General features: G+C 36.8%; 3 protein-coding genes and 1 long non-coding RNA gene across 7 annotated transcripts; 3 read left to right on the plus strand and 1 right to left on the minus strand.

Moving 5' to 3' along the window:
• The first annotated feature begins 1,525 nt into the window (after positions 1 to 1,525).
• On the plus strand, positions 1,526 to 4,103 carry LOC111490514. Its single transcript, XR_002719568.1, has 2 exons — positions 1,526 to 1,765; positions 3,784 to 4,103. It is a non-coding gene; the product is annotated as an uncharacterized LOC111490514 (long non-coding RNA).
• A 690-nt stretch (positions 4,104 to 4,793) lies between these two features.
• On the plus strand, positions 4,794 to 7,630 carry LOC111490469 (eukaryotic translation initiation factor 4E-1-like). Its single transcript, XM_023139108.1, has 5 exons — positions 4,794 to 5,189; positions 6,522 to 6,687; positions 6,776 to 6,901; positions 7,103 to 7,168; positions 7,266 to 7,630. Exons 1-5 carry the CDS (start codon positions 4,891 to 4,893, stop codon positions 7,314 to 7,316), a joined length of 708 nt encoding a protein of 235 aa, XP_022994876.1. The 5' UTR covers positions 4,794 to 4,890; the 3' UTR covers positions 7,317 to 7,630.
• An 807-nt stretch (positions 7,631 to 8,437) lies between these two features.
• LOC111490394 (exonuclease 1) lies at positions 8,438 to 15,118 on the plus strand. Of its 4 annotated transcripts, none has more exons than XM_023138994.1 (15): positions 8,438 to 8,725; positions 9,270 to 9,389; positions 9,653 to 9,776; positions 9,863 to 10,000; positions 10,755 to 10,964; positions 11,062 to 11,237; positions 11,334 to 11,406; positions 12,693 to 12,816; positions 13,283 to 13,404; positions 13,512 to 13,548; positions 13,621 to 13,898; positions 13,969 to 14,020; positions 14,276 to 14,468; positions 14,549 to 14,721; positions 14,771 to 15,118. In XM_023138994.1, the coding sequence occupies exons 1-14, from the start codon at positions 8,565 to 8,567 to the stop codon at positions 14,634 to 14,636; spliced, it is 1,896 nt and encodes a 631-aa protein (XP_022994762.1). In that variant the 5' UTR covers positions 8,438 to 8,564; the 3' UTR covers positions 14,637 to 14,721; positions 14,771 to 15,118. The 4 variants fall into 4 exon arrangements, with proteins under 4 accessions (XP_022994762.1, XP_022994763.1, XP_022994764.1 ...); XM_023138995.1 differs by having other exon boundaries at positions 14,807 to 15,118; XM_023138996.1 differs by having other exon boundaries at positions 8,439 to 8,725; positions 13,512 to 13,542.
• A 1,020-nt stretch (positions 15,119 to 16,138) lies between these two features.
• Positions 16,139 to 16,811, minus strand: LOC111490497. Its single transcript, XM_023139148.1, has one exon. The coding sequence runs from the start codon at positions 16,788 to 16,790 to the stop codon at positions 16,356 to 16,358; it is 435 nt and encodes a 144-aa protein (XP_022994916.1). The 5' UTR covers positions 16,791 to 16,811; the 3' UTR covers positions 16,139 to 16,355.
• Positions 16,812 to 17,064: the final 253 nt, after the last annotated feature.

The following is a 17,064-nucleotide window of genomic DNA, read 5'->3' on the forward strand; positions in this document are numbered from 1 at the left end:
TATTGTTTTGTTGGGTCTGTCTTGAAATGAACTGAGAGCTCGGAGGTTCGAACCCGAGCACGTATATCATATTCTTATCATGAAATTAGTGGTGATATAGTCATATTCAACACCATGAGAGGGAAGATTTGTCTGTCTTCTTATTGATTAGGACATTTGTTGAAGTGGTGACTAAGAAACCAAATGATGGAAGCTATATTTCGAAACTCGTGATTGGTATTACCATAATACAAGGAAGTGAATAGATACATAGATAGACGAAGAAAATCATAACTATACTTTAACAAATATATATTTGGAAAAGACCACTTATGTCGAAAGTTTTTGGTTATTGTCGAGAAATGTAGAAGTCTCACCTTGATATATGGCTAACATACTTAGAGTGACAAACTCTCTATGTGGAGACATCTTTAGGTTTGAAGCATTTTTCTTTCTTTTTCTTCACACTAACAAATGAAATCGATCATATATATCAGGAAAAAAAAAAAAACAATACAATCAGTTTTTGGCGAACTCAATCTACAATTTCTATCGTAATTTAATCACTTATAAAGTTGAATGTTCGTATAACGTTCTTTGGTGATACTATGGTGATACTATGTAAACTTCTTTCCTTTTGAGAGTACAAAATACAACTTCCAATAGAAATTTCATTGTGTACCATTTGGAATCCATTACAATATGTGCAACATGCATTTCTCTAAAGGATGTCATAGGGGATGTAGGAATGTCGGGGTCATCGATCATGTTGTAGGGAATGTAAGGAATGTCGGGGCCATCGACCATGTCGTAGGGGATGCAAGGGAATGTCGGAGCCATCGACCATGTCGTAGGGGATGCAAGGGAATGTCGGGGTCATCGACCATGTCGTAGGGGATGCAAGGGAATGTCGGGGCCATCGACCATGTCGTAGGAGATGCAAGGGAATGTTGGGACCATCGACCATGTCATAAGAGATACTAGAATGTCAGGACCATTGATCATGTCATAAGAGATGCAGGAATTTCAAGGCTATCAAATGTCGAACCAATGGCTCCCAAATCTGGATTTCGAATCCTAGACAGAGTTAAATGTTATAACATTGTTTTCAACGACTTATTTATAACAACAACAATGAATAAATAAATAAATAAATAATTGGGACCCGACAAGAATTAGACAAAGAATGTAGCCTTTGTCTCCATATATGAGAAAACACTTACCTTAAAATAAAGTTCTCTCTATGGCCTAATTCAATTAACGGCCGCCAGCAGGTTAATTTTGCTATTAACGCAAATAACAAAAAATATAATAATAATAATAATAATAATAACAGTTACGTCCACGTCGATTGGAAAGTGCAGCCCACGCGCCACTTGCATCAAACAACTCACACGCCGTTGGCAATTGGAGCGAGTGGGGAAAGATACGTCAAAACGCTGCGTTTTGGAAAGGGCGGGGGACTCGTTTTCAAAAGCAGACGAAACAGAGCCACCTCGGATAAGTTGAAAAACATTTTAAACAAAAAAACAACGCCATTTCCCTCTCTCTCTCTCTCTGTTGCTCTATCTGGGAAGTCGTGCGGTGGAACAAACCCCACTCTCGTCCCCTCACCGCTGATTGTTCAAACGCCATTTTTCCTTAAACCCCCCAAAATCTACCCAATCCCTCTGTAAAATTTAGGGTTCAAAAACATGTCCTGTCTTTTCCAAGCTCAGATCCAGTCCAGCCATGGAGTTTCCTGCTCTTTTTTTGAGTTTACTAAGCGGCGGTTTATGCCTCGAAGGTAGTTTAGTTGATTCAATCTTTTTTTTCTTTAGATTGTGTGGATTTATCATGCTTTTCGACCAATGTCCTCTTGTTTGAGAGCTGGGATTTGGTGATTTTGGAGGATTTGTTTGTAATTTTTGAGTTGTTTTGTTTGCGGTTTAACTGTTTGATTAAATGTCAGTGGGGTACGAACTACTACGAACACATTTTTGTGTATGACTATGTAACTGTTGTATGTCTTGTGATTTATGCCTATCTACTGGTTTCTGGTTATATGATGATTTCTTTTATGTTTGTCTTTGAGAGGAATATGGATTGCTAACAGATGGCTATGTGATTGTTTGGGAATTGGGATAAGTTTATCCACCTTAGATTGTTTGGGAATAGACTATGGATTGCTAACATAGTCTATTGAATGGAATGTTACAAGAAACTTTTACTGGATTGTCTTGTCTGGTTGTCTGCATTTAGTGTCGTCAATCTTGGAGGCTTCCTTTCTAAAGGTGTTTGAGTGCACTGTGAATTTTCCTTGTTTCTTGTTAAGCCATGTGTTTCTTGGATAAGGTTGTGTTGTTTTCTACATTGGGTGAACCTATAATTTTCTTTTGGTCGTTGATATTTGTGAGTGTTTGACCTTTGATTGCTGAGAAAACTTATGGGATATTAGATTCTAGATAGGTGACTACCATGGATTAAACTCGTTCATTCTAAACTCTTTATTAGTTGAAAGTATGATTTTGAATCTTCTATAAGTTTTTTTCGGGAGATCCCACGTTGGTTGGAGAAGGGAATGAAGCATTTCTTATAAGAGTGTGGAAACTTCTCCGTAAGAGACACGTTTTAAAACCTTGAGGAAAAGCCCAAAGAAGACAATATTTGCCAGTGGTGGGCTTGGACTGTTACAAGTGGTATCAAAGCCAAACACCGGGCAGTGTGCCAGCGAGGACGCAGGTTCCCCAAGGGGTGGATTGTGAGATCCTACATTGGTTGGAGAGGAGAACTAAGCATTTCTTATAAGGGTGTGGAAACCTCTCTAGTAGACGTGTTTTAGAACCTTGAGGGGAAGCTTAAAAGGGAAAGCCCTAAGAGGACAATATCTGCTAATGGTAGGCTTGGATTGTTACATTTTCATTGTCCATCAAAGCCATAGAATTCACTTAAAATAGTTGTTCTTTTGTGTTCACTCCTTGAGTGAAAACAAAAACAAAAAGAGGTCGTTTCTTAAAATACTTCTGTTGGAGAGAGTCATTGTTCGAAAATGTGTTTTTATGATCTCTTGTCCCCTTGTCTTGCGGATGAATTAGCTCACTGCTGATTTCAAAAGTTTTGAGCGATTATCTAATGGTTGATATTTGCTTTTAATACTTTTAGCTTGAGAAGAACTATTTTGGTTCTTCTTTGAAATGGTTTGCTGATAAAGTCGTTATTAAGGTCTTACATAGGTTTCAAGGTATTTATATTTCAAGCAAAACTGAAAAAATTAACTGTGAATTCTTTAGGTGAGATCTCACGTCAATTGGAGAGGGAAATAAAAAATTATTTATAAGAGTGTGGAAATCCCTTTCTAGCAAATGTGTTTCAAAGTCTTGAGGAGAAGCCCGAAAGAGAAAATCCAAAAAAGACAATATATGCTAGCGGTGAGCTTGGGCTTTTATAAATGGTATTAGAGTCAGACACCAGAATGTGTGCCAGCGAGGATGCTGGCCCCCAAGGAGGGTGAATTGGAGAGAAGAACGAAGCATTTCTTATAAGGGTGTGGAATCTTCTCCCTAGTAAACACGTTTTAAAACCTTGAGGGAAAGCTCGGAAGAAAAAGCCCAAAGAAGACAATATCTGCTATCGGTGGGCTTGGGTTTAGGCTTAGGCGGTTACACTTTACTTGTGCGTTGTTTTCCTTGTTTTCCTTAGCATAGTGAACTGCAATAGTAGCTGGAGTGCCTTCTTCCCCATTACTACTCTCCATGCTCAATCAACTGTTTCTGTAACCTCCCTCTTTTATGAACCTCAAATTCATTATGTTCCGTTCCGTGCTAGGTTGAGATACGGAAGCCATAGCTGCCGTAAGGTTCACGAAGCTTCAAATCGCTGTTCGTGAAGGATTTGCCCGACTCGAAAGGCACCGTAGGATTTTGTGCATTGAGGTTGGGAAGAGGGAATGAAGCAACTGGTCCGCTGAGCATAGTTGTGTATGTAATACATTGATATTTTGTAAATTGATCTGATCTCTTCAAATCAATTTGGTTAGTAGATTCAATTTTCAATTTCCATCTCTTCATCTTTCAGCTTTTTCTCTGTCCATTGCCTTTCAAATTGCATGGATTTGGTAAATATTAAAAAATTGAGTATATCATGGTTCTAATGCATCACGATTCTACTATCGAGCAAGCTCGTCTAGTTAGAAAGCTTCTATGTCCACAACACGATCTTAAAGAGTTTTGAGTTTATTAAGCATTCGATGAGGTGCATCATCTATGAAACCGAGTATATTCATTGACATTTTGAGCTTCGATTTAAATGGGATCACTCGTTTTAGCTACCTTATTAACTTAGCATGAAACTTGTGTTTGTGAGTTCATGACTCGAACGGAAGTATTTATTAATCAATTTTGATCTCTAATTTTTATGACTGTCAAATTTTATAGAAGCTTTCAGTTTCATTACTTTAAATTTAGATCATTATTACCATTTTAACCTTGAAATTTAAGAAATATTGCAATATTAACACGTATATAGTTTTGAAATTCTAGTTTTAACTTAATTATTTATTATTTTCTATTTAAGGGTTAAAATGGTCCCTTTTTATAAAATATAAGGACTAAAATAAATATTATAAAAGTACAAGGTGAAGAAGAAGAAAAAAAGTGACTTTAAAAATTATAAAATTATAAAATAATAAATATTAATGTTTTTTTTAATATTGTTGTGTATGGAAGGCCCAAGACCAAGCCCAAGACCAAGCCCAAGCCCAAGACCAAGCCCAAGCCCAAGACCAAGCCCAAGCCCAAGCCCAAGCCATGAATAGCAGACTGAAACGCCCAACAGAAAATACGAGGGCGGTGCCATTCTTCTTCCCATCGGTTCCCTTCCATTGATTACATTTCTCTGATTCGCTTAATCCCACAACGAATTAGTGAAAGAAAAATGGTAGTCGAAGAGACGATCAAGGCTCCATCGGCGGAAGATCTCTCCAATTCCATTGGAAATCAAAACCCTAGGGGACGAGGTGCTGAGGAAGATGAGGAACTTGAGGAAGGAGAGATCGTCGGCGCCGACGACCTCGACGCGTCCAATTTATCGGCGGCGATAGTGCACCAGCCTCACCCATTGGAGCACTCTTGGACCTTCTGGTTCGATAACCCTTCTGCCAAATCTAAACAGGCCACATGGGGTGCGTCTATCCGACCGATTTATACCTTCTCTACTGTTGAGGAGTTTTGGAGGTAGAGTTTCTTTTGATGTGTTTTATCTCTTGCTTTCGGTTATGTTTTTGGTGTTTCTTGGTTCGTTTTTTTTTTTTCTTTTTGTGGGAAATTTTAGGAGACTTCAGGTGAATACCATTCGATGTAGCTTTAAGAAATTGAAATTTCTTCCATGTTTTGTAGTGGTTTAGTTACCTTGGTCTTGTTCTATTTAATTCGAAGAACACTGAGACAAAGAAGGGATTGTGATTGCGAGGGCTGTAGAGAAGGGGCTTATTGATGGAGAAAATGTGAAAGAAAAATATTCTTGTCGCGTGTAATGAAGGAATCGAGTTTATGGGCTAATGTTCTTGATATGTGCTTGGAATTAAAGGTCTAAAATCTATGCTGCGATGTTTCTGCTTTCTGCGTTGTCCTGTTCTTGTGTGTATTTCCAGACCCTCTTAGGGTTTTATTTGGGAGTTCTGTTGAACACTTCACTTTTTACGTTCATATACATAGTCTTTGTGAATTTTCTCAGATTTAGTCTGAAATACTTCGACTATATCCTGGTGTGTAGACCTAAGAATCAGACAGGAGTAAGATATACTTCAATTTTACCAACTATGGTGTTAGAAAATTGCTTTGAATTTATATAAACAGCCGCTTCTGCCAATTCATCTGGACTTTATTATCCCTTGGCGATTTATTTCAGCAACTTAAATTTCGACGAGTTTGGATGTTCATTTGATGTAACAATTTTCAAGTTGTTTTCCTTTCTTGTTTTGCAGCTATGGTTACTTTTTTAGCTTACCATCTTTGCCTCCTTCCTTCTTGTTCGTTCTGTTTTGTGGTGTTCTCTGATTACCAGAGTTTTTGTCTTCGTAAATTATACTTTTTGAATAAAGTACCGTGGGTTAAATTAGGACCCATGTTATGAGTGATCACTCACTTGGATTTGACGTCCTACTGTTGTCTCATGAGAATAGTCGAAGATGCATATAAGCTGACCCGTAAACTTACTGATTTCCAAAAAAAAAGGAGAATCTTTTTAACATAATAGAAAGTTGGTGAAGCATTTGCATACGTGGTTTGCTTCTGAAACGTTTCTGTCTAGATGCTTATTCCGTTTGCTTTTATATTGTTGACAATCCTTCTTTTGTTTGTGAATGTAATGTTAGTTTCCGGGTCCGTTCGTTACTTATAATTATAAATGGTTGCTTCACGAAGACATTGACAAAAGTTTCTACTTGCAAGTACTACATCTTTTGTATTTAATTGGTTGTTAACTTATGTCTCTATTGTCTTTTTGTTTTCACTTTCCCTCAGATTGGTTGACCTATTTGTTCATGTTTGTTTCCCTCATTTTTTTAGTGTTTACAACAATATTCATCATCCAAGTAAATTGGCATTGAGAGCAGATTTGTACTGCTTTAAACATCACATTGAGCCAAAATGGGAGGATCCTGTTTGTGCGAATGGAGGGAAATGGACTGTTAACTTTTCAAGGGGCAAATCCGATAATGGCTGGCTGTACACGGTACTATGAACTGCACATACAATTTGACACGAGCAAAATATTTGAGACACTAGTCTTTTATCTCTAACAATCAGTTACTTCCATCCAGCTGCTTGCTATGATCGGAGAACAGTTTGATTGTGGCGACGAAATTTGTGGAGCAGTTGTTAATGTCAGATCTGGGCAGGATAAAATATCGATTTGGACAAAGAATGCTTCCAATGAAGCTGCGCAGGTAATAGCCACTAGACCAATAGTTTTATATATACGGCCCACTAGATTTTCATCAATACAATACTCTGTTCTGGCACACGCAATGAACTTCATTTATGAACAATAATTTTACTCATGTTCAATGGTGGAAATTGTTTACCGTTCGGATTCTGTTCGTTCATCAGTTAATGTCTCTGCATCCCGTTCTCTTTTTTCTGGTTAGGCAAGCATTGGAAAGCAGTGGAAGGAGTTCCTTGATTACAATGACAGCATTGGCTTTATATTCCATGTATGTATGCTGCCACATAGGTTTCATTTGCATTTCTTGTGGTTAGAACTCCAATCTTTTGGTTCGTGTTTCTGATATCATGTTGTTTCTTGTTCAGGACGATGCAAAGAAACTCGACAGACATGCGAAGAGCCGGTATACAGTATGATCGGGTATGGCAGGAGGATACTCGTCTGTCCTAAACGTGCAAAGCATGCTCTGCATCAGCATGTTAATATTAGTTTGAGTTGTGGCTTCTTCTTTCTTTAGTTTCAACCCCTCCCCCTCAAGCAAACACACCACCTAGTGTTGAACAATGTTTTGTGCCGATTTGATTTGGAATTTTTGTGTTGGAATCGCCATTGCTGCACATTACAAGCACCTGATCTCAGATTCTTGTTCTGTACTTGACAGTTCTAGCATGAGATATGGAACAGGATGATGCTCCTCTACAATCAAATGATGTTTTAGTTTGATCCGAATCGATATTCGTTTCTTTTTATTGAACTTATGACCTCGGTGATAAATTATACGAAATAACATAACATTGAAGTCAATCTATTTTTTTTTTGAAATATTTGAAAGCATAAATGGAATTGTAAGTTACTTTTAAGATTGATAATATGATCATATTTATGGTAGTTGGTAAAAACGAAGTCGATTGATAATATGATCATATTTATGGTAGTTGGTAGAAATGAAGTCTAATATTTTCTATTCAAAGTTTACTTTTAAACTATCATTATTTTGAAATTTTGGAAAGTTAAGATAGATCATTGAAACAAAATTTAGAAGTCTTTCATCTAATCTCCAATGATAAGGACATTTATTAAGGGTATATATTCAACGCCACAACTTGGATTGACCCAAGAAATGAATTTAGGGTTGAATTAGCAGTTTGAGTTGGTGTGAGTAGGTGAGTTTAGGATTGGATTAGCCGTTTGGGTTGTATTGGGTAAGAGTTTTATGTTGTATTGGGTAGGTGAGTTTAGGGTTGGAGTCAACATGAATCAACCCAACCCTAATTATAGGATGTGAATTTAGGGTTGGATTAGTAGTTTGGGTTGCATTGGGTAGGTGAGTTTAGGGTTGGATTAGCAGTTTGGATTGCATTGGGTTCATTTTTTTTGAAATTCAGTTCGATTTTGGATTCATGGGACAAAATATTTGGATTCATTCAAACAAAATTTTAATGTATTAAGAAAGTTAGGGTATTCATGTATTTGTAAATATATTTTTTTTTATTTAAGCTTTTTAATTTTTTCCCCAAAATTTTGGAACCTACGAAAACATGGTGTGGAAAAAACGAGTGAGCGGTTTAGAGGTATGAAAATTTCCCGCCATTTGCCTCTCTCCCTCCTTGAGATAACCTCATCAATCTCATCTCCACCATCAGAGCTAAGCACCCAAAAGAGCAATGGGGATTCAGGGGCTGTTGCCGCTACTGAAGTCGATAATGGTGCCGATCCACATCAAGGATTTGGAGGGTTCTTCTGTCGCGATCGATACCTATTCTTGGCTCCACAAAGGCGCTTTCTCCTGCAGCAAAGACCTCTGCAATGCCCTTCCCACCTCCAAGTATCTCCATTCTCTATACTCTCTTCTGGATTCAAAAATCGCATATTGCTTTCGACTTCTGTTCATGTATTAGCTACTTTACTTGCATCTATACCCAATATCTCGAATACCCAGTTCGTGAAATTTCCCTTCGGCCCATAATAGTTTGATATTAATAGGTTTGTAATCTGCTGTTTACTTTGAATTTAGTCATCAAATGGCACTTGTTGATGCTCTGAGTTTAATATTGAAAGGCAATGTTTGAATGATTCAAACTCGATTTCCAAGAATCAAATGAACAATATGGCAGAAAACACAATCCTGCGCCATGGCTTGGCTTTAGAACGTGATACTTGACTCAGAGCATCGAAGAGCTTGCTGGGTGCAATTTTGTTTTTCGATTTCTGCAGTTTCTTTGATCCAATGGCAGGGGATATGAAAATAGGCTTTTTTTTTTTGGGTGAAATACGTAAATTGAAAAACAATAGAAAAGAAAGAGACGAAGAAAGTAGTTTTCTTAGCAGCATTGTCGAAACTCATAACTATATGCCATTTGGTTTTATAGGCACATTGATTACTGTATGCATAGAATAAATCTACTACGGCACTATGGAGTAAAACCCGTTCTTGTCTTTGATGGAGGCCTTCTTCCAATGAAGAGTGAACAAGAAATCAAGCGTGCAAGGTATGGCGAGCATCAACTCACCTGCTGTTTCACTTTCATTTAAGTTCTTATATGTATTCTTTGGGTATCAATTTTGTTGGGTGTTTCCCTATATTGATATCTCCAAAGTTGAGCTTATTTAAACAATAAAACATCAATACGTGAAGAGGATACTAAAGGGTTACAATTCTTCTTATTTTTGGTTTCCCCACTTTGTTTATAATTCATGGTTTCCATGCTTTTAAAGGCATTCTTCATCTGAAGAAACTCACTTTTCACCACAGGACGAGAAAAGAAAATCTTGCACGAGCAATGGAACATGAGACGAATGGAAATTCTGCTGCTGCCTATGAGTGTTACCAGAAGGCCGTTGATATAACACCTATGATAGCCTATGAACTGATTCAAGTAATAGTTTTTTCATTACTGTTACGTTAATTTGTTAAATTTTTTGAGAATGTTACGATGGATTTGACCATGAATTCATTCTAAAGGTGTTGAAGCGGGAGAATATATCGTATGTTGTGGCACCTTATGAGGCAGATGCTCAGATGACCTTCTTGGCCATCAGCAATCAGGTTGATGCTGTTCTTACTGAGGACTCTGATCTAATACCCTTTGGCTGTCCAAGGGTAAGCTATACAGGAAGTCATTCTTGAATTCTTTTCATTTTCCCATCCATTTTGTGTTTAGGATTGTTGGGAGGGAGTTCCACATTAGCTAACTTAGGGAATGATCATGGATTTATAAGTAAGGAATATATTTTCATTGGTATGATGCCTTTTGAGGAAGTCCAAAGCAAAGTCATAAGAGTTTATACTCAAAGTGGACAAATATCATACCATTGTGGAGAGTTGTGGTTCATAACATGGTATCAGAGCCATGCTCTTAACTTAGCCATGTCAATAGAATCCTCAAATGTCGAACAAAAAGTGTGAGCCTCGAAGGTGTAGTAAAAAGTGACTCAAGTGCCGAACAAAAGGCGTACTTTGTTTGAGGACTCCAAGGACTCCAGAGAATGAGTCGAGCCTTGATTAAGGGGAGACTGTTCGAGGGCACCATAGGCCTCAGGAGAGGTTCTATAGTGTACTTTGTTCAAGGGGAGGATTGTTGAGCATTGTTGAGGATTGTTGGGAAGGAGTCCCGCATTGGCTAATTTAGGGAATGATCATGAGTTTATAAGTAAGGAATACATTTCCATTGGTATGAGGCCTTTTGGGAAACCAAAACCAAAGCCATAGAGTTTATGCTCAAAGTGGACAATATCATAACATTGTGGAGAGTCGTGGTTCATAACGTTTTGATGGTGTAATCTAGCTTCAACTTCATATGTCATGGAGAATTCTTAATGATTTTTTTTTTGTTGCTCTGCTCCTGTACAATCAGATTATCTTTAAAATGGACAAATTCGGACAAGCAGTCGAGTTTCGATACGACATGTTATCAAAGAACAAGGACTTGAACTTTGCTGGATTTACAAAACAGATGCTTCTTGAGATGTGCATTTTGAGTGGTTGTGATTATTTGCAGTCATTGCCAGGAATGGGACTCAAAAGGGCTCATGCACTTATCAAGAAATTGATGAGTTATGACAAGGTGAGTTTGTGTTTCAAATGAATGTTTTTATCTTTTTTAGAATAAGATATGTTTTGTGTAGAAAATAGTGACTTTGTGACTTTGTGACTTTGTTTAGGTGATTAGACACTTGAAGTACAGCACAGTTTCAGTTCCTCCTCTTTATGAAGAATCATTCAAGAAAGCCATAATGACTTTTCAGCATCAAAGGGTTTACGACCCTATCACTGAAGATATTGTACATCTCTCTCCAATATCCCACAATATAGGAGATGACTTGGACTTCTTGGGCCCATATCCTTTTCTTTGGACTTCATTCCTGTTTGTTGTATATTTTTAGTACTATATTCTTCTTTAAATGACCAGGAGCAGTAACTTAACATATAATACGTCGATACCGCAACATATAGCGAAAGGTATAGCCGAGGGTGATATCGATCCATGTACAAACTTACCATTCCAGGTACATCATCTATTTTTCTGAACACTTGAACATTGCATGCAATAATTCCTAAACAAGTCTATAATTTTAATATTGTTCAACTAATAAAGGCAATGAATTTGATGAAATTAGATAGTTAATCAGCAATAGGATGTCCAATTTTAGGATTTTTTTTTTTTTTTTTTTTTTTTTTTTTTTTTTTTTTTTTTTTTTTTTTTTTTTTTTTTTTTTTTGTAATATTCCAAGCCCACTTCTAAACGATATTGTCCTCTTTGGGCTTTCTCTTTTGGACTTCCCTTTAAGGTTTTTAAAATGCGTCTACTAGAAAGAGGTTTCCATACCTTTATAAAGAATGTTTCATTCTCCTTCCCAACCGATGTGGGTTCTCACAATCCACCCCCCTTCGGGGCCCAGCGTCCTCACTGGCACTCGTTCCTCTTTCCAATCGATGTAGGATCTCACAATCCACCCCCATTTGGGGCTCAACGACCTCGTTGGCCCGATGTATGGTTCTAATACCATTTGTTTAGTCCAAACCCACTGCTAGCAGATATTGTTCACTTTGGGCTTTCTCTTTCAGGCTTCCCCTCAAGGTTTTTAAAACGCGTCTGCTAGGGAGAGCTTTCTACACCCTTATAAAGATTGTTTTGTTCTCATTCCCAACTGATGTGGGATATCACAATCCACCCCCTTCGGGAACCAGCGTCCTCGTTAGCACTCGTTTCTCTCTCCAATCGATGTGGGATCTCACAATCCGCCCCCCCTTTGGGGCTTAATATCCTCACTGGCGCACCGCCCGGTGTCTGACTTTGATACCATTTGTAACAGTTCAAGCTCATTGCTAGCAGATATCCTCTTTGAACTTTCCCTTTTGGGGTTCTCTTCAAGGTTTTTAAAACGCGTTTGCTAGGAAGAGGTTTCCACACCCTTGTAAAGAATGCTTCATTCTCCTCCCCAACCAAAGTGAGATCTCACATTATTTTTAGTCATATGACATGCGGGTGCCACGCAAATCTAAAGCAAATGGTAATCATCTGCATAAATGAATTCACTTGCCCAACGACCTTAATGTGCTCTATGATATAAATGATTGAACAACAGTAATAAAATAGGAATGAAAATAATGTTAGTGCTTTAAGTGAGAGTTACACTTATATCTTCTGAATCCTATATTATGTAACCTAAAAGTCCCATCTTCCTCTTATCCCCATGAGATTGTCAGAGTTGGGGGACACTGACGAATAAGATTCAGTACTTAAGTTTATTATGTTGTAATACTTATTTCTTTGCTTTCTTTACATGAACAGGAGCAGAATATCATTACCGGAGTCGTTCATGAAAAACCTTACAAACTAAAAGAATTTAACGCTGAGAGTGTGAAGAAAAAGTTGGATTTACCTGTGCAGAAGAATGTCCTGACGAAATACTTTTGTATCCTCGGATATTTGATATCCATTATTCTTATTCTTGTTGCATTTGCTTAAATCTAGCTTCAAATATTATGCTTCATCATGCCATAGGCAGAGATAACAAATAATAATCATATATGAGATGATCCTTGCAGGATAGAATTGGGTGGATGATCTGTTCCTATTTTATTGTATCGTTTTCATGAATTTTGGGGATTTTTTGTTTTGAGCACTGCATTTAGCTGATGTACGCTATGTTCATATTTAAAACGCGTCTGCTAGAGAAAGATTTCCACACCCTTATAAAGAGTGTTTCGTTCTCCTCTCCAACCAATGTGGGATATCACAATATGTTTGCATTTTTAAAATTTTCAGGAAGAAACAGTATCATTGACCAAATGAATGCCATAAAAAAGTTTTAGTTTTAAAGTTTTGAAAGAAAGTTATATGACTGAGTGAGATTGTCAAGTGCTTCTTAACATCAAAAGGTTTTGCCTCTCTTGATGCCAAGAGAAAGTTCAGGGCCCCAAAACAATCAGCTAATCACTCAACCTTCAGGGATGGCTCCTCAATTAGTGCTGAGGAGCCGCCGCCAGCTTCTACTCATCCTGTAAGAAACTGACTTTGATTCTGTCAAATATCATATGAACCATGCTTATCTGTTGAAACTATCTTGATATTTTTCTTCTTGTTCTTCATTTTTTTTGAATTTATCAGATAAGAAATGATAATGCAGATGGGTTTCCTGGTAAGGGTATGTATATCTCTCAGTTCTGAAGAACACTTTTGACTTGGTTATACACTAATTTCTGTTCATGAATGGAAGACACAGAGCATATTTTACTGCAGCAACACACTCAACCAATTCATAAGCCTTGTATAACGCTTCATAAGGGACCTGATAGTGAGAATCTTCCTGAAACAACGGGAGAAAAAGTGAGAAAAGAGAACAAAAGGGTCATTGTAAGGAGTTCTTACTTTAAGCATAAGCCTGAATGCAATGAAGAACAGATAGCCACTCCCGTGGTTGCTTCTTTTACTAGTAATTCTTGTGACAGTTCAATCAAGAAAAGAAAAGCCTCCCCAAATGAAGAAATTCAAGTGGTATGTACTTTTATGCAACTCTTCTATTAAAAATTGGCCTACTTTCTAATTTTGATATCATTTTATTCAGGACAATGTGAAAACTAAGCATTTGTGTAAGGATACATTGCAGCCTGATCATGGTAAGTTTCTAATAAAAGCTTCTTGCACTACTTTTATGCAACGGTCCAAGCCCACCACTATTAGATATTATCCTCTTTGGGATTTTTGTTTCGGGCTTTCCCTCAAGGCTTTAAAACGCGTCTGCTAGAGAAAGGTTTCCACACCCTTATAAAGGGTGTTTCGCTCTCCTCCCCAACCAACGTGAGATATCACATTTTAGTTCGTTATTGTTTTGTTGTTTTGCTGAAGTTTAAGTGACTTTGCTCATGAACTAGATGAAACTGTATTGGAGACAGAATCTGAAGGGAAGTTTGGATCCAACATTTCTCACTTGAGTCATTACTCTGACATAGCAGAAAAATCAATGGAACGATTCGTTTCGGTAATATCGTCATTTCGATTCTCTTCGGGGTCTCGAGCTAGTGGTCTCCGAGCTCCTTTGAGAGATGTTCCGAACAGCATCAATAGGTAAAACATCTATCCTATCAGGAACATTTTATGTGTCACCAGATTCATAATCTTGAACTTGTTTCCCAATTCCACTGAAGGTCTGCTACTGCAATGGACTTGAGTCAATTTGCATATGTACCAAATAAGAACAAAGCTCCCTCAAAATTCCGAAAAGGACGACGTTGATCGGTATTTAAGCAGCAGATCGTTTCGATTGCCCAAGAAGACATGGGAGTTTTGTTGTAGATATCCACTCTATTTTATTTCAACTGTGAGTACAAACATATTAGTCTTTTGAATGTGTTTGATCTGATTTTTAGAGGCAACAAGTTCATAATTTGGTTCATCTTCAACAGCTCGAGGCGTTTCAGCTACGTTCAAACGCGCTGCTCTTCCCAGCTTCAAGCCTCATCTGTGAGTCTAAATGCTTCCTACTCAATCACATTCTTCAAATATGAGTCATAGGAATATATGCTTCAAATCCTTCCTTTTCTGGATTTAGATGTTCCATTAATCACATGTACATAACTGAGGTGATATAAGGAAAGTGTAGAATTGTTCTGTATGTTTGTTTGATAATGCTTCTAAAAACAGAAAAACAAATAGTTTGAAACCTTGTTACATTCACATATGTTAGATTACAAAAATCAATGGAACGATCATTTTGAGGTCGTACTGGTCGAGTGGGTTAGAATTGTGGGAATAGGGGGGATTGAAAGCTCGGGCTTCTTAGTCATAGATATATACTTTAGATAGCCGAGCTATACTCGGATTAGTTAAGTTGTAAGTGCATGTTTTATATTAAACTTAATGTTTTTACGTAAAACTTTAGAACCGACGTTTATTTTAACAATGAGTGAGATATGTTTGACTTAGAATGATATTAAGTGAGATATGTTGTTCGACTTGGAGTGATATTATGTTTCTGAATAGATTGTGATCGACTTGTTTTGTAATATGTTTCTGAATAGATTGTGATTGACCTGTTTTGATGTATGTTTCTAATTTTTTTAACTTTTAAATATGGGTTATAATAAATATAAATATAAATTTAAAAAGTTAATTTATTAGGTTTTCTTTTATTAGGAGAGTAATAACAAAAAAGTTGTAACTTTTTTTTTTATTTATTTAAAAAAATTATATTTATTCACTCTATTAATAACTAAAATATTTTGAAACTATTAAAAAAAATTAAAAGTTTGAAAGATATCTTAAGCTAAAAATAAAAATTTATATTTAACATCAAATTTAATTTTGTTAATTAGATATTTATTTGACCCATTGAAAATTTTAAAATATATTCCATATTTTTAAAGCTAAAAAATTTATTAGATAAAAATTTAATAAATATGAACATAATAAAGTAAAAATATAAAATAAAAGTCTTAATCGCTAAATTATAAACGCAAATTTGTCAAACCACAAAAAAGAAAAAAAAAGTTTTTAGTTGAAACTTTAATATTTATATATTCAATTTAATATTTTATATCATATTCAAATGGACTTATTTAATATAATATTTTTTTAATAAAAAAATAATAATAATAATAATTAAATATATTTTCCACAAACTTAGAGGACAAAAAAAGAAATTGATAGAACTAATGCTTCATTTTATGAAACCAAGGTTTTCCCACAAAATTTGACGAACTTTTTTTTTTTTTTTTGCTGTTTTTCTAATTTGAAAATTCAAATTCAAAATTGATTATTTGATGAAATCGATTGTTTCCACCAAAAATAAATCCTCAAAATTATAACAAAAAATTGAACGGAAGCAGAGCGGAGAAGCCTTTTCGTGTTCATCACGATTTGATTTTCTGGTTCCAATTTTCTTTTTCCACACAAAACCAAACTTGCGTATCGAGAAAGATATAGGAAATTCGATCGCCGTAGTTCCGATTCCGATCACGTTTCTAAGAATCCGGTCATCCGAAGTATTGAATTCCGTACTCGGCTCAAGTCTCGTCCCTTCAATGTTCTTCCATTACCAGTACAAACAGAGAACGCCATTTTTCTAGCCACTCGCCTCTCCGCCACCACGTGCGGCGGAACCATTTCCTCTCCATCCATCTCATCGTCTTCCTCCGCCATCCTCCGGCCGATTATATCCGGAATTCCTACCGGAAGTGAGCTCGCCATTTCCTTGTTCGATTGCCATCCGCCCTCGCGCACCGTCCGGTTATGATACTTACAACTTCGCGGCGCCGCAGCCATTCCGCGGCGGCAGTTGAAGTTTAAGTGATCCTCACCGCCGAATCCGCCGCCGTCTTCGCGGTGGAGGTAACGGCAGCGGTCGCGATCGGAGAAAATTACTTCGGATTCCTGAAATTCTTCGGCCATAATTTGGGATTTATGCGAAGAGAAATGGAACAGTATAAACAGAAAAAGCCGCAAATGGAGGAACTCCGTATTTATAGAAGGAATCGGAAGCGACTCAGCTCGGCTCCGAGTCGTACTTAATACACTTTTAATTTATTTTTCATTTTTTTTAATAAAAGGGATTAATGACGTCATTTTATTATTATTATTTTCATAAATTGATTTTTCTTTTTAGTTCAAAAAGTTTAAATTACTCTGAAATTAGACTATTTAGAAATTAATTCCATTCTTTAAA

Source organism: Cucurbita maxima, unplaced genomic scaffold (assembly GCF_002738345.1).
Source record: "Cucurbita maxima cultivar Rimu unplaced genomic scaffold, Cmax_1.0 Cma_Scf00015, whole genome shotgun sequence".
NCBI classification, from domain to species: Eukaryota; Viridiplantae; Streptophyta; class Magnoliopsida; order Cucurbitales; family Cucurbitaceae; genus Cucurbita; species Cucurbita maxima.

Excerpts from the sequence above, each read along its gene's own strand:
- LOC111490469 (XM_023139108.1), top strand. The coding sequence starts at position 4,891 with ATGGTAGTCGAAGAGACGATCAAGGCTCCATCGGCGGAAGATCTCTCC. Across the intron at positions 6,902-7,102 it reads CTTCCAATGAAGCTGCGCAG|GCAAGCATTGGAAAGCAGTG; the intron begins GTAATAGCCACT and ends TTTTCTGGTTAG. Across the intron at positions 7,169-7,265 it reads GCATTGGCTTTATATTCCAT|GACGATGCAAAGAAACTCGA; the intron begins GTATGTATGCTG and ends TTTCTTGTTCAG.
- LOC111490394 (XM_023138994.1), top strand. The coding sequence starts at position 8,565 with ATGGGGATTCAGGGGCTGTTGCCGCTACTGAAGTCGATAATGGTGCCG. Across the intron at positions 11,238-11,333 it reads GACTTGGACTTCTTGGGCCC|GTCGATACCGCAACATATAG; the intron begins ATATCCTTTTCT and ends AACATATAATAC. Across the intron at positions 13,405-13,511 it reads CGCCAGCTTCTACTCATCCT|ATAAGAAATGATAATGCAGA; the intron begins GTAAGAAACTGA and ends TGAATTTATCAG.
- LOC111490497 (XM_023139148.1), bottom strand. The coding sequence starts at position 16,790 with ATGGCCGAAGAATTTCAGGAATCCGAAGTAATTTTCTCCGATCGCGAC.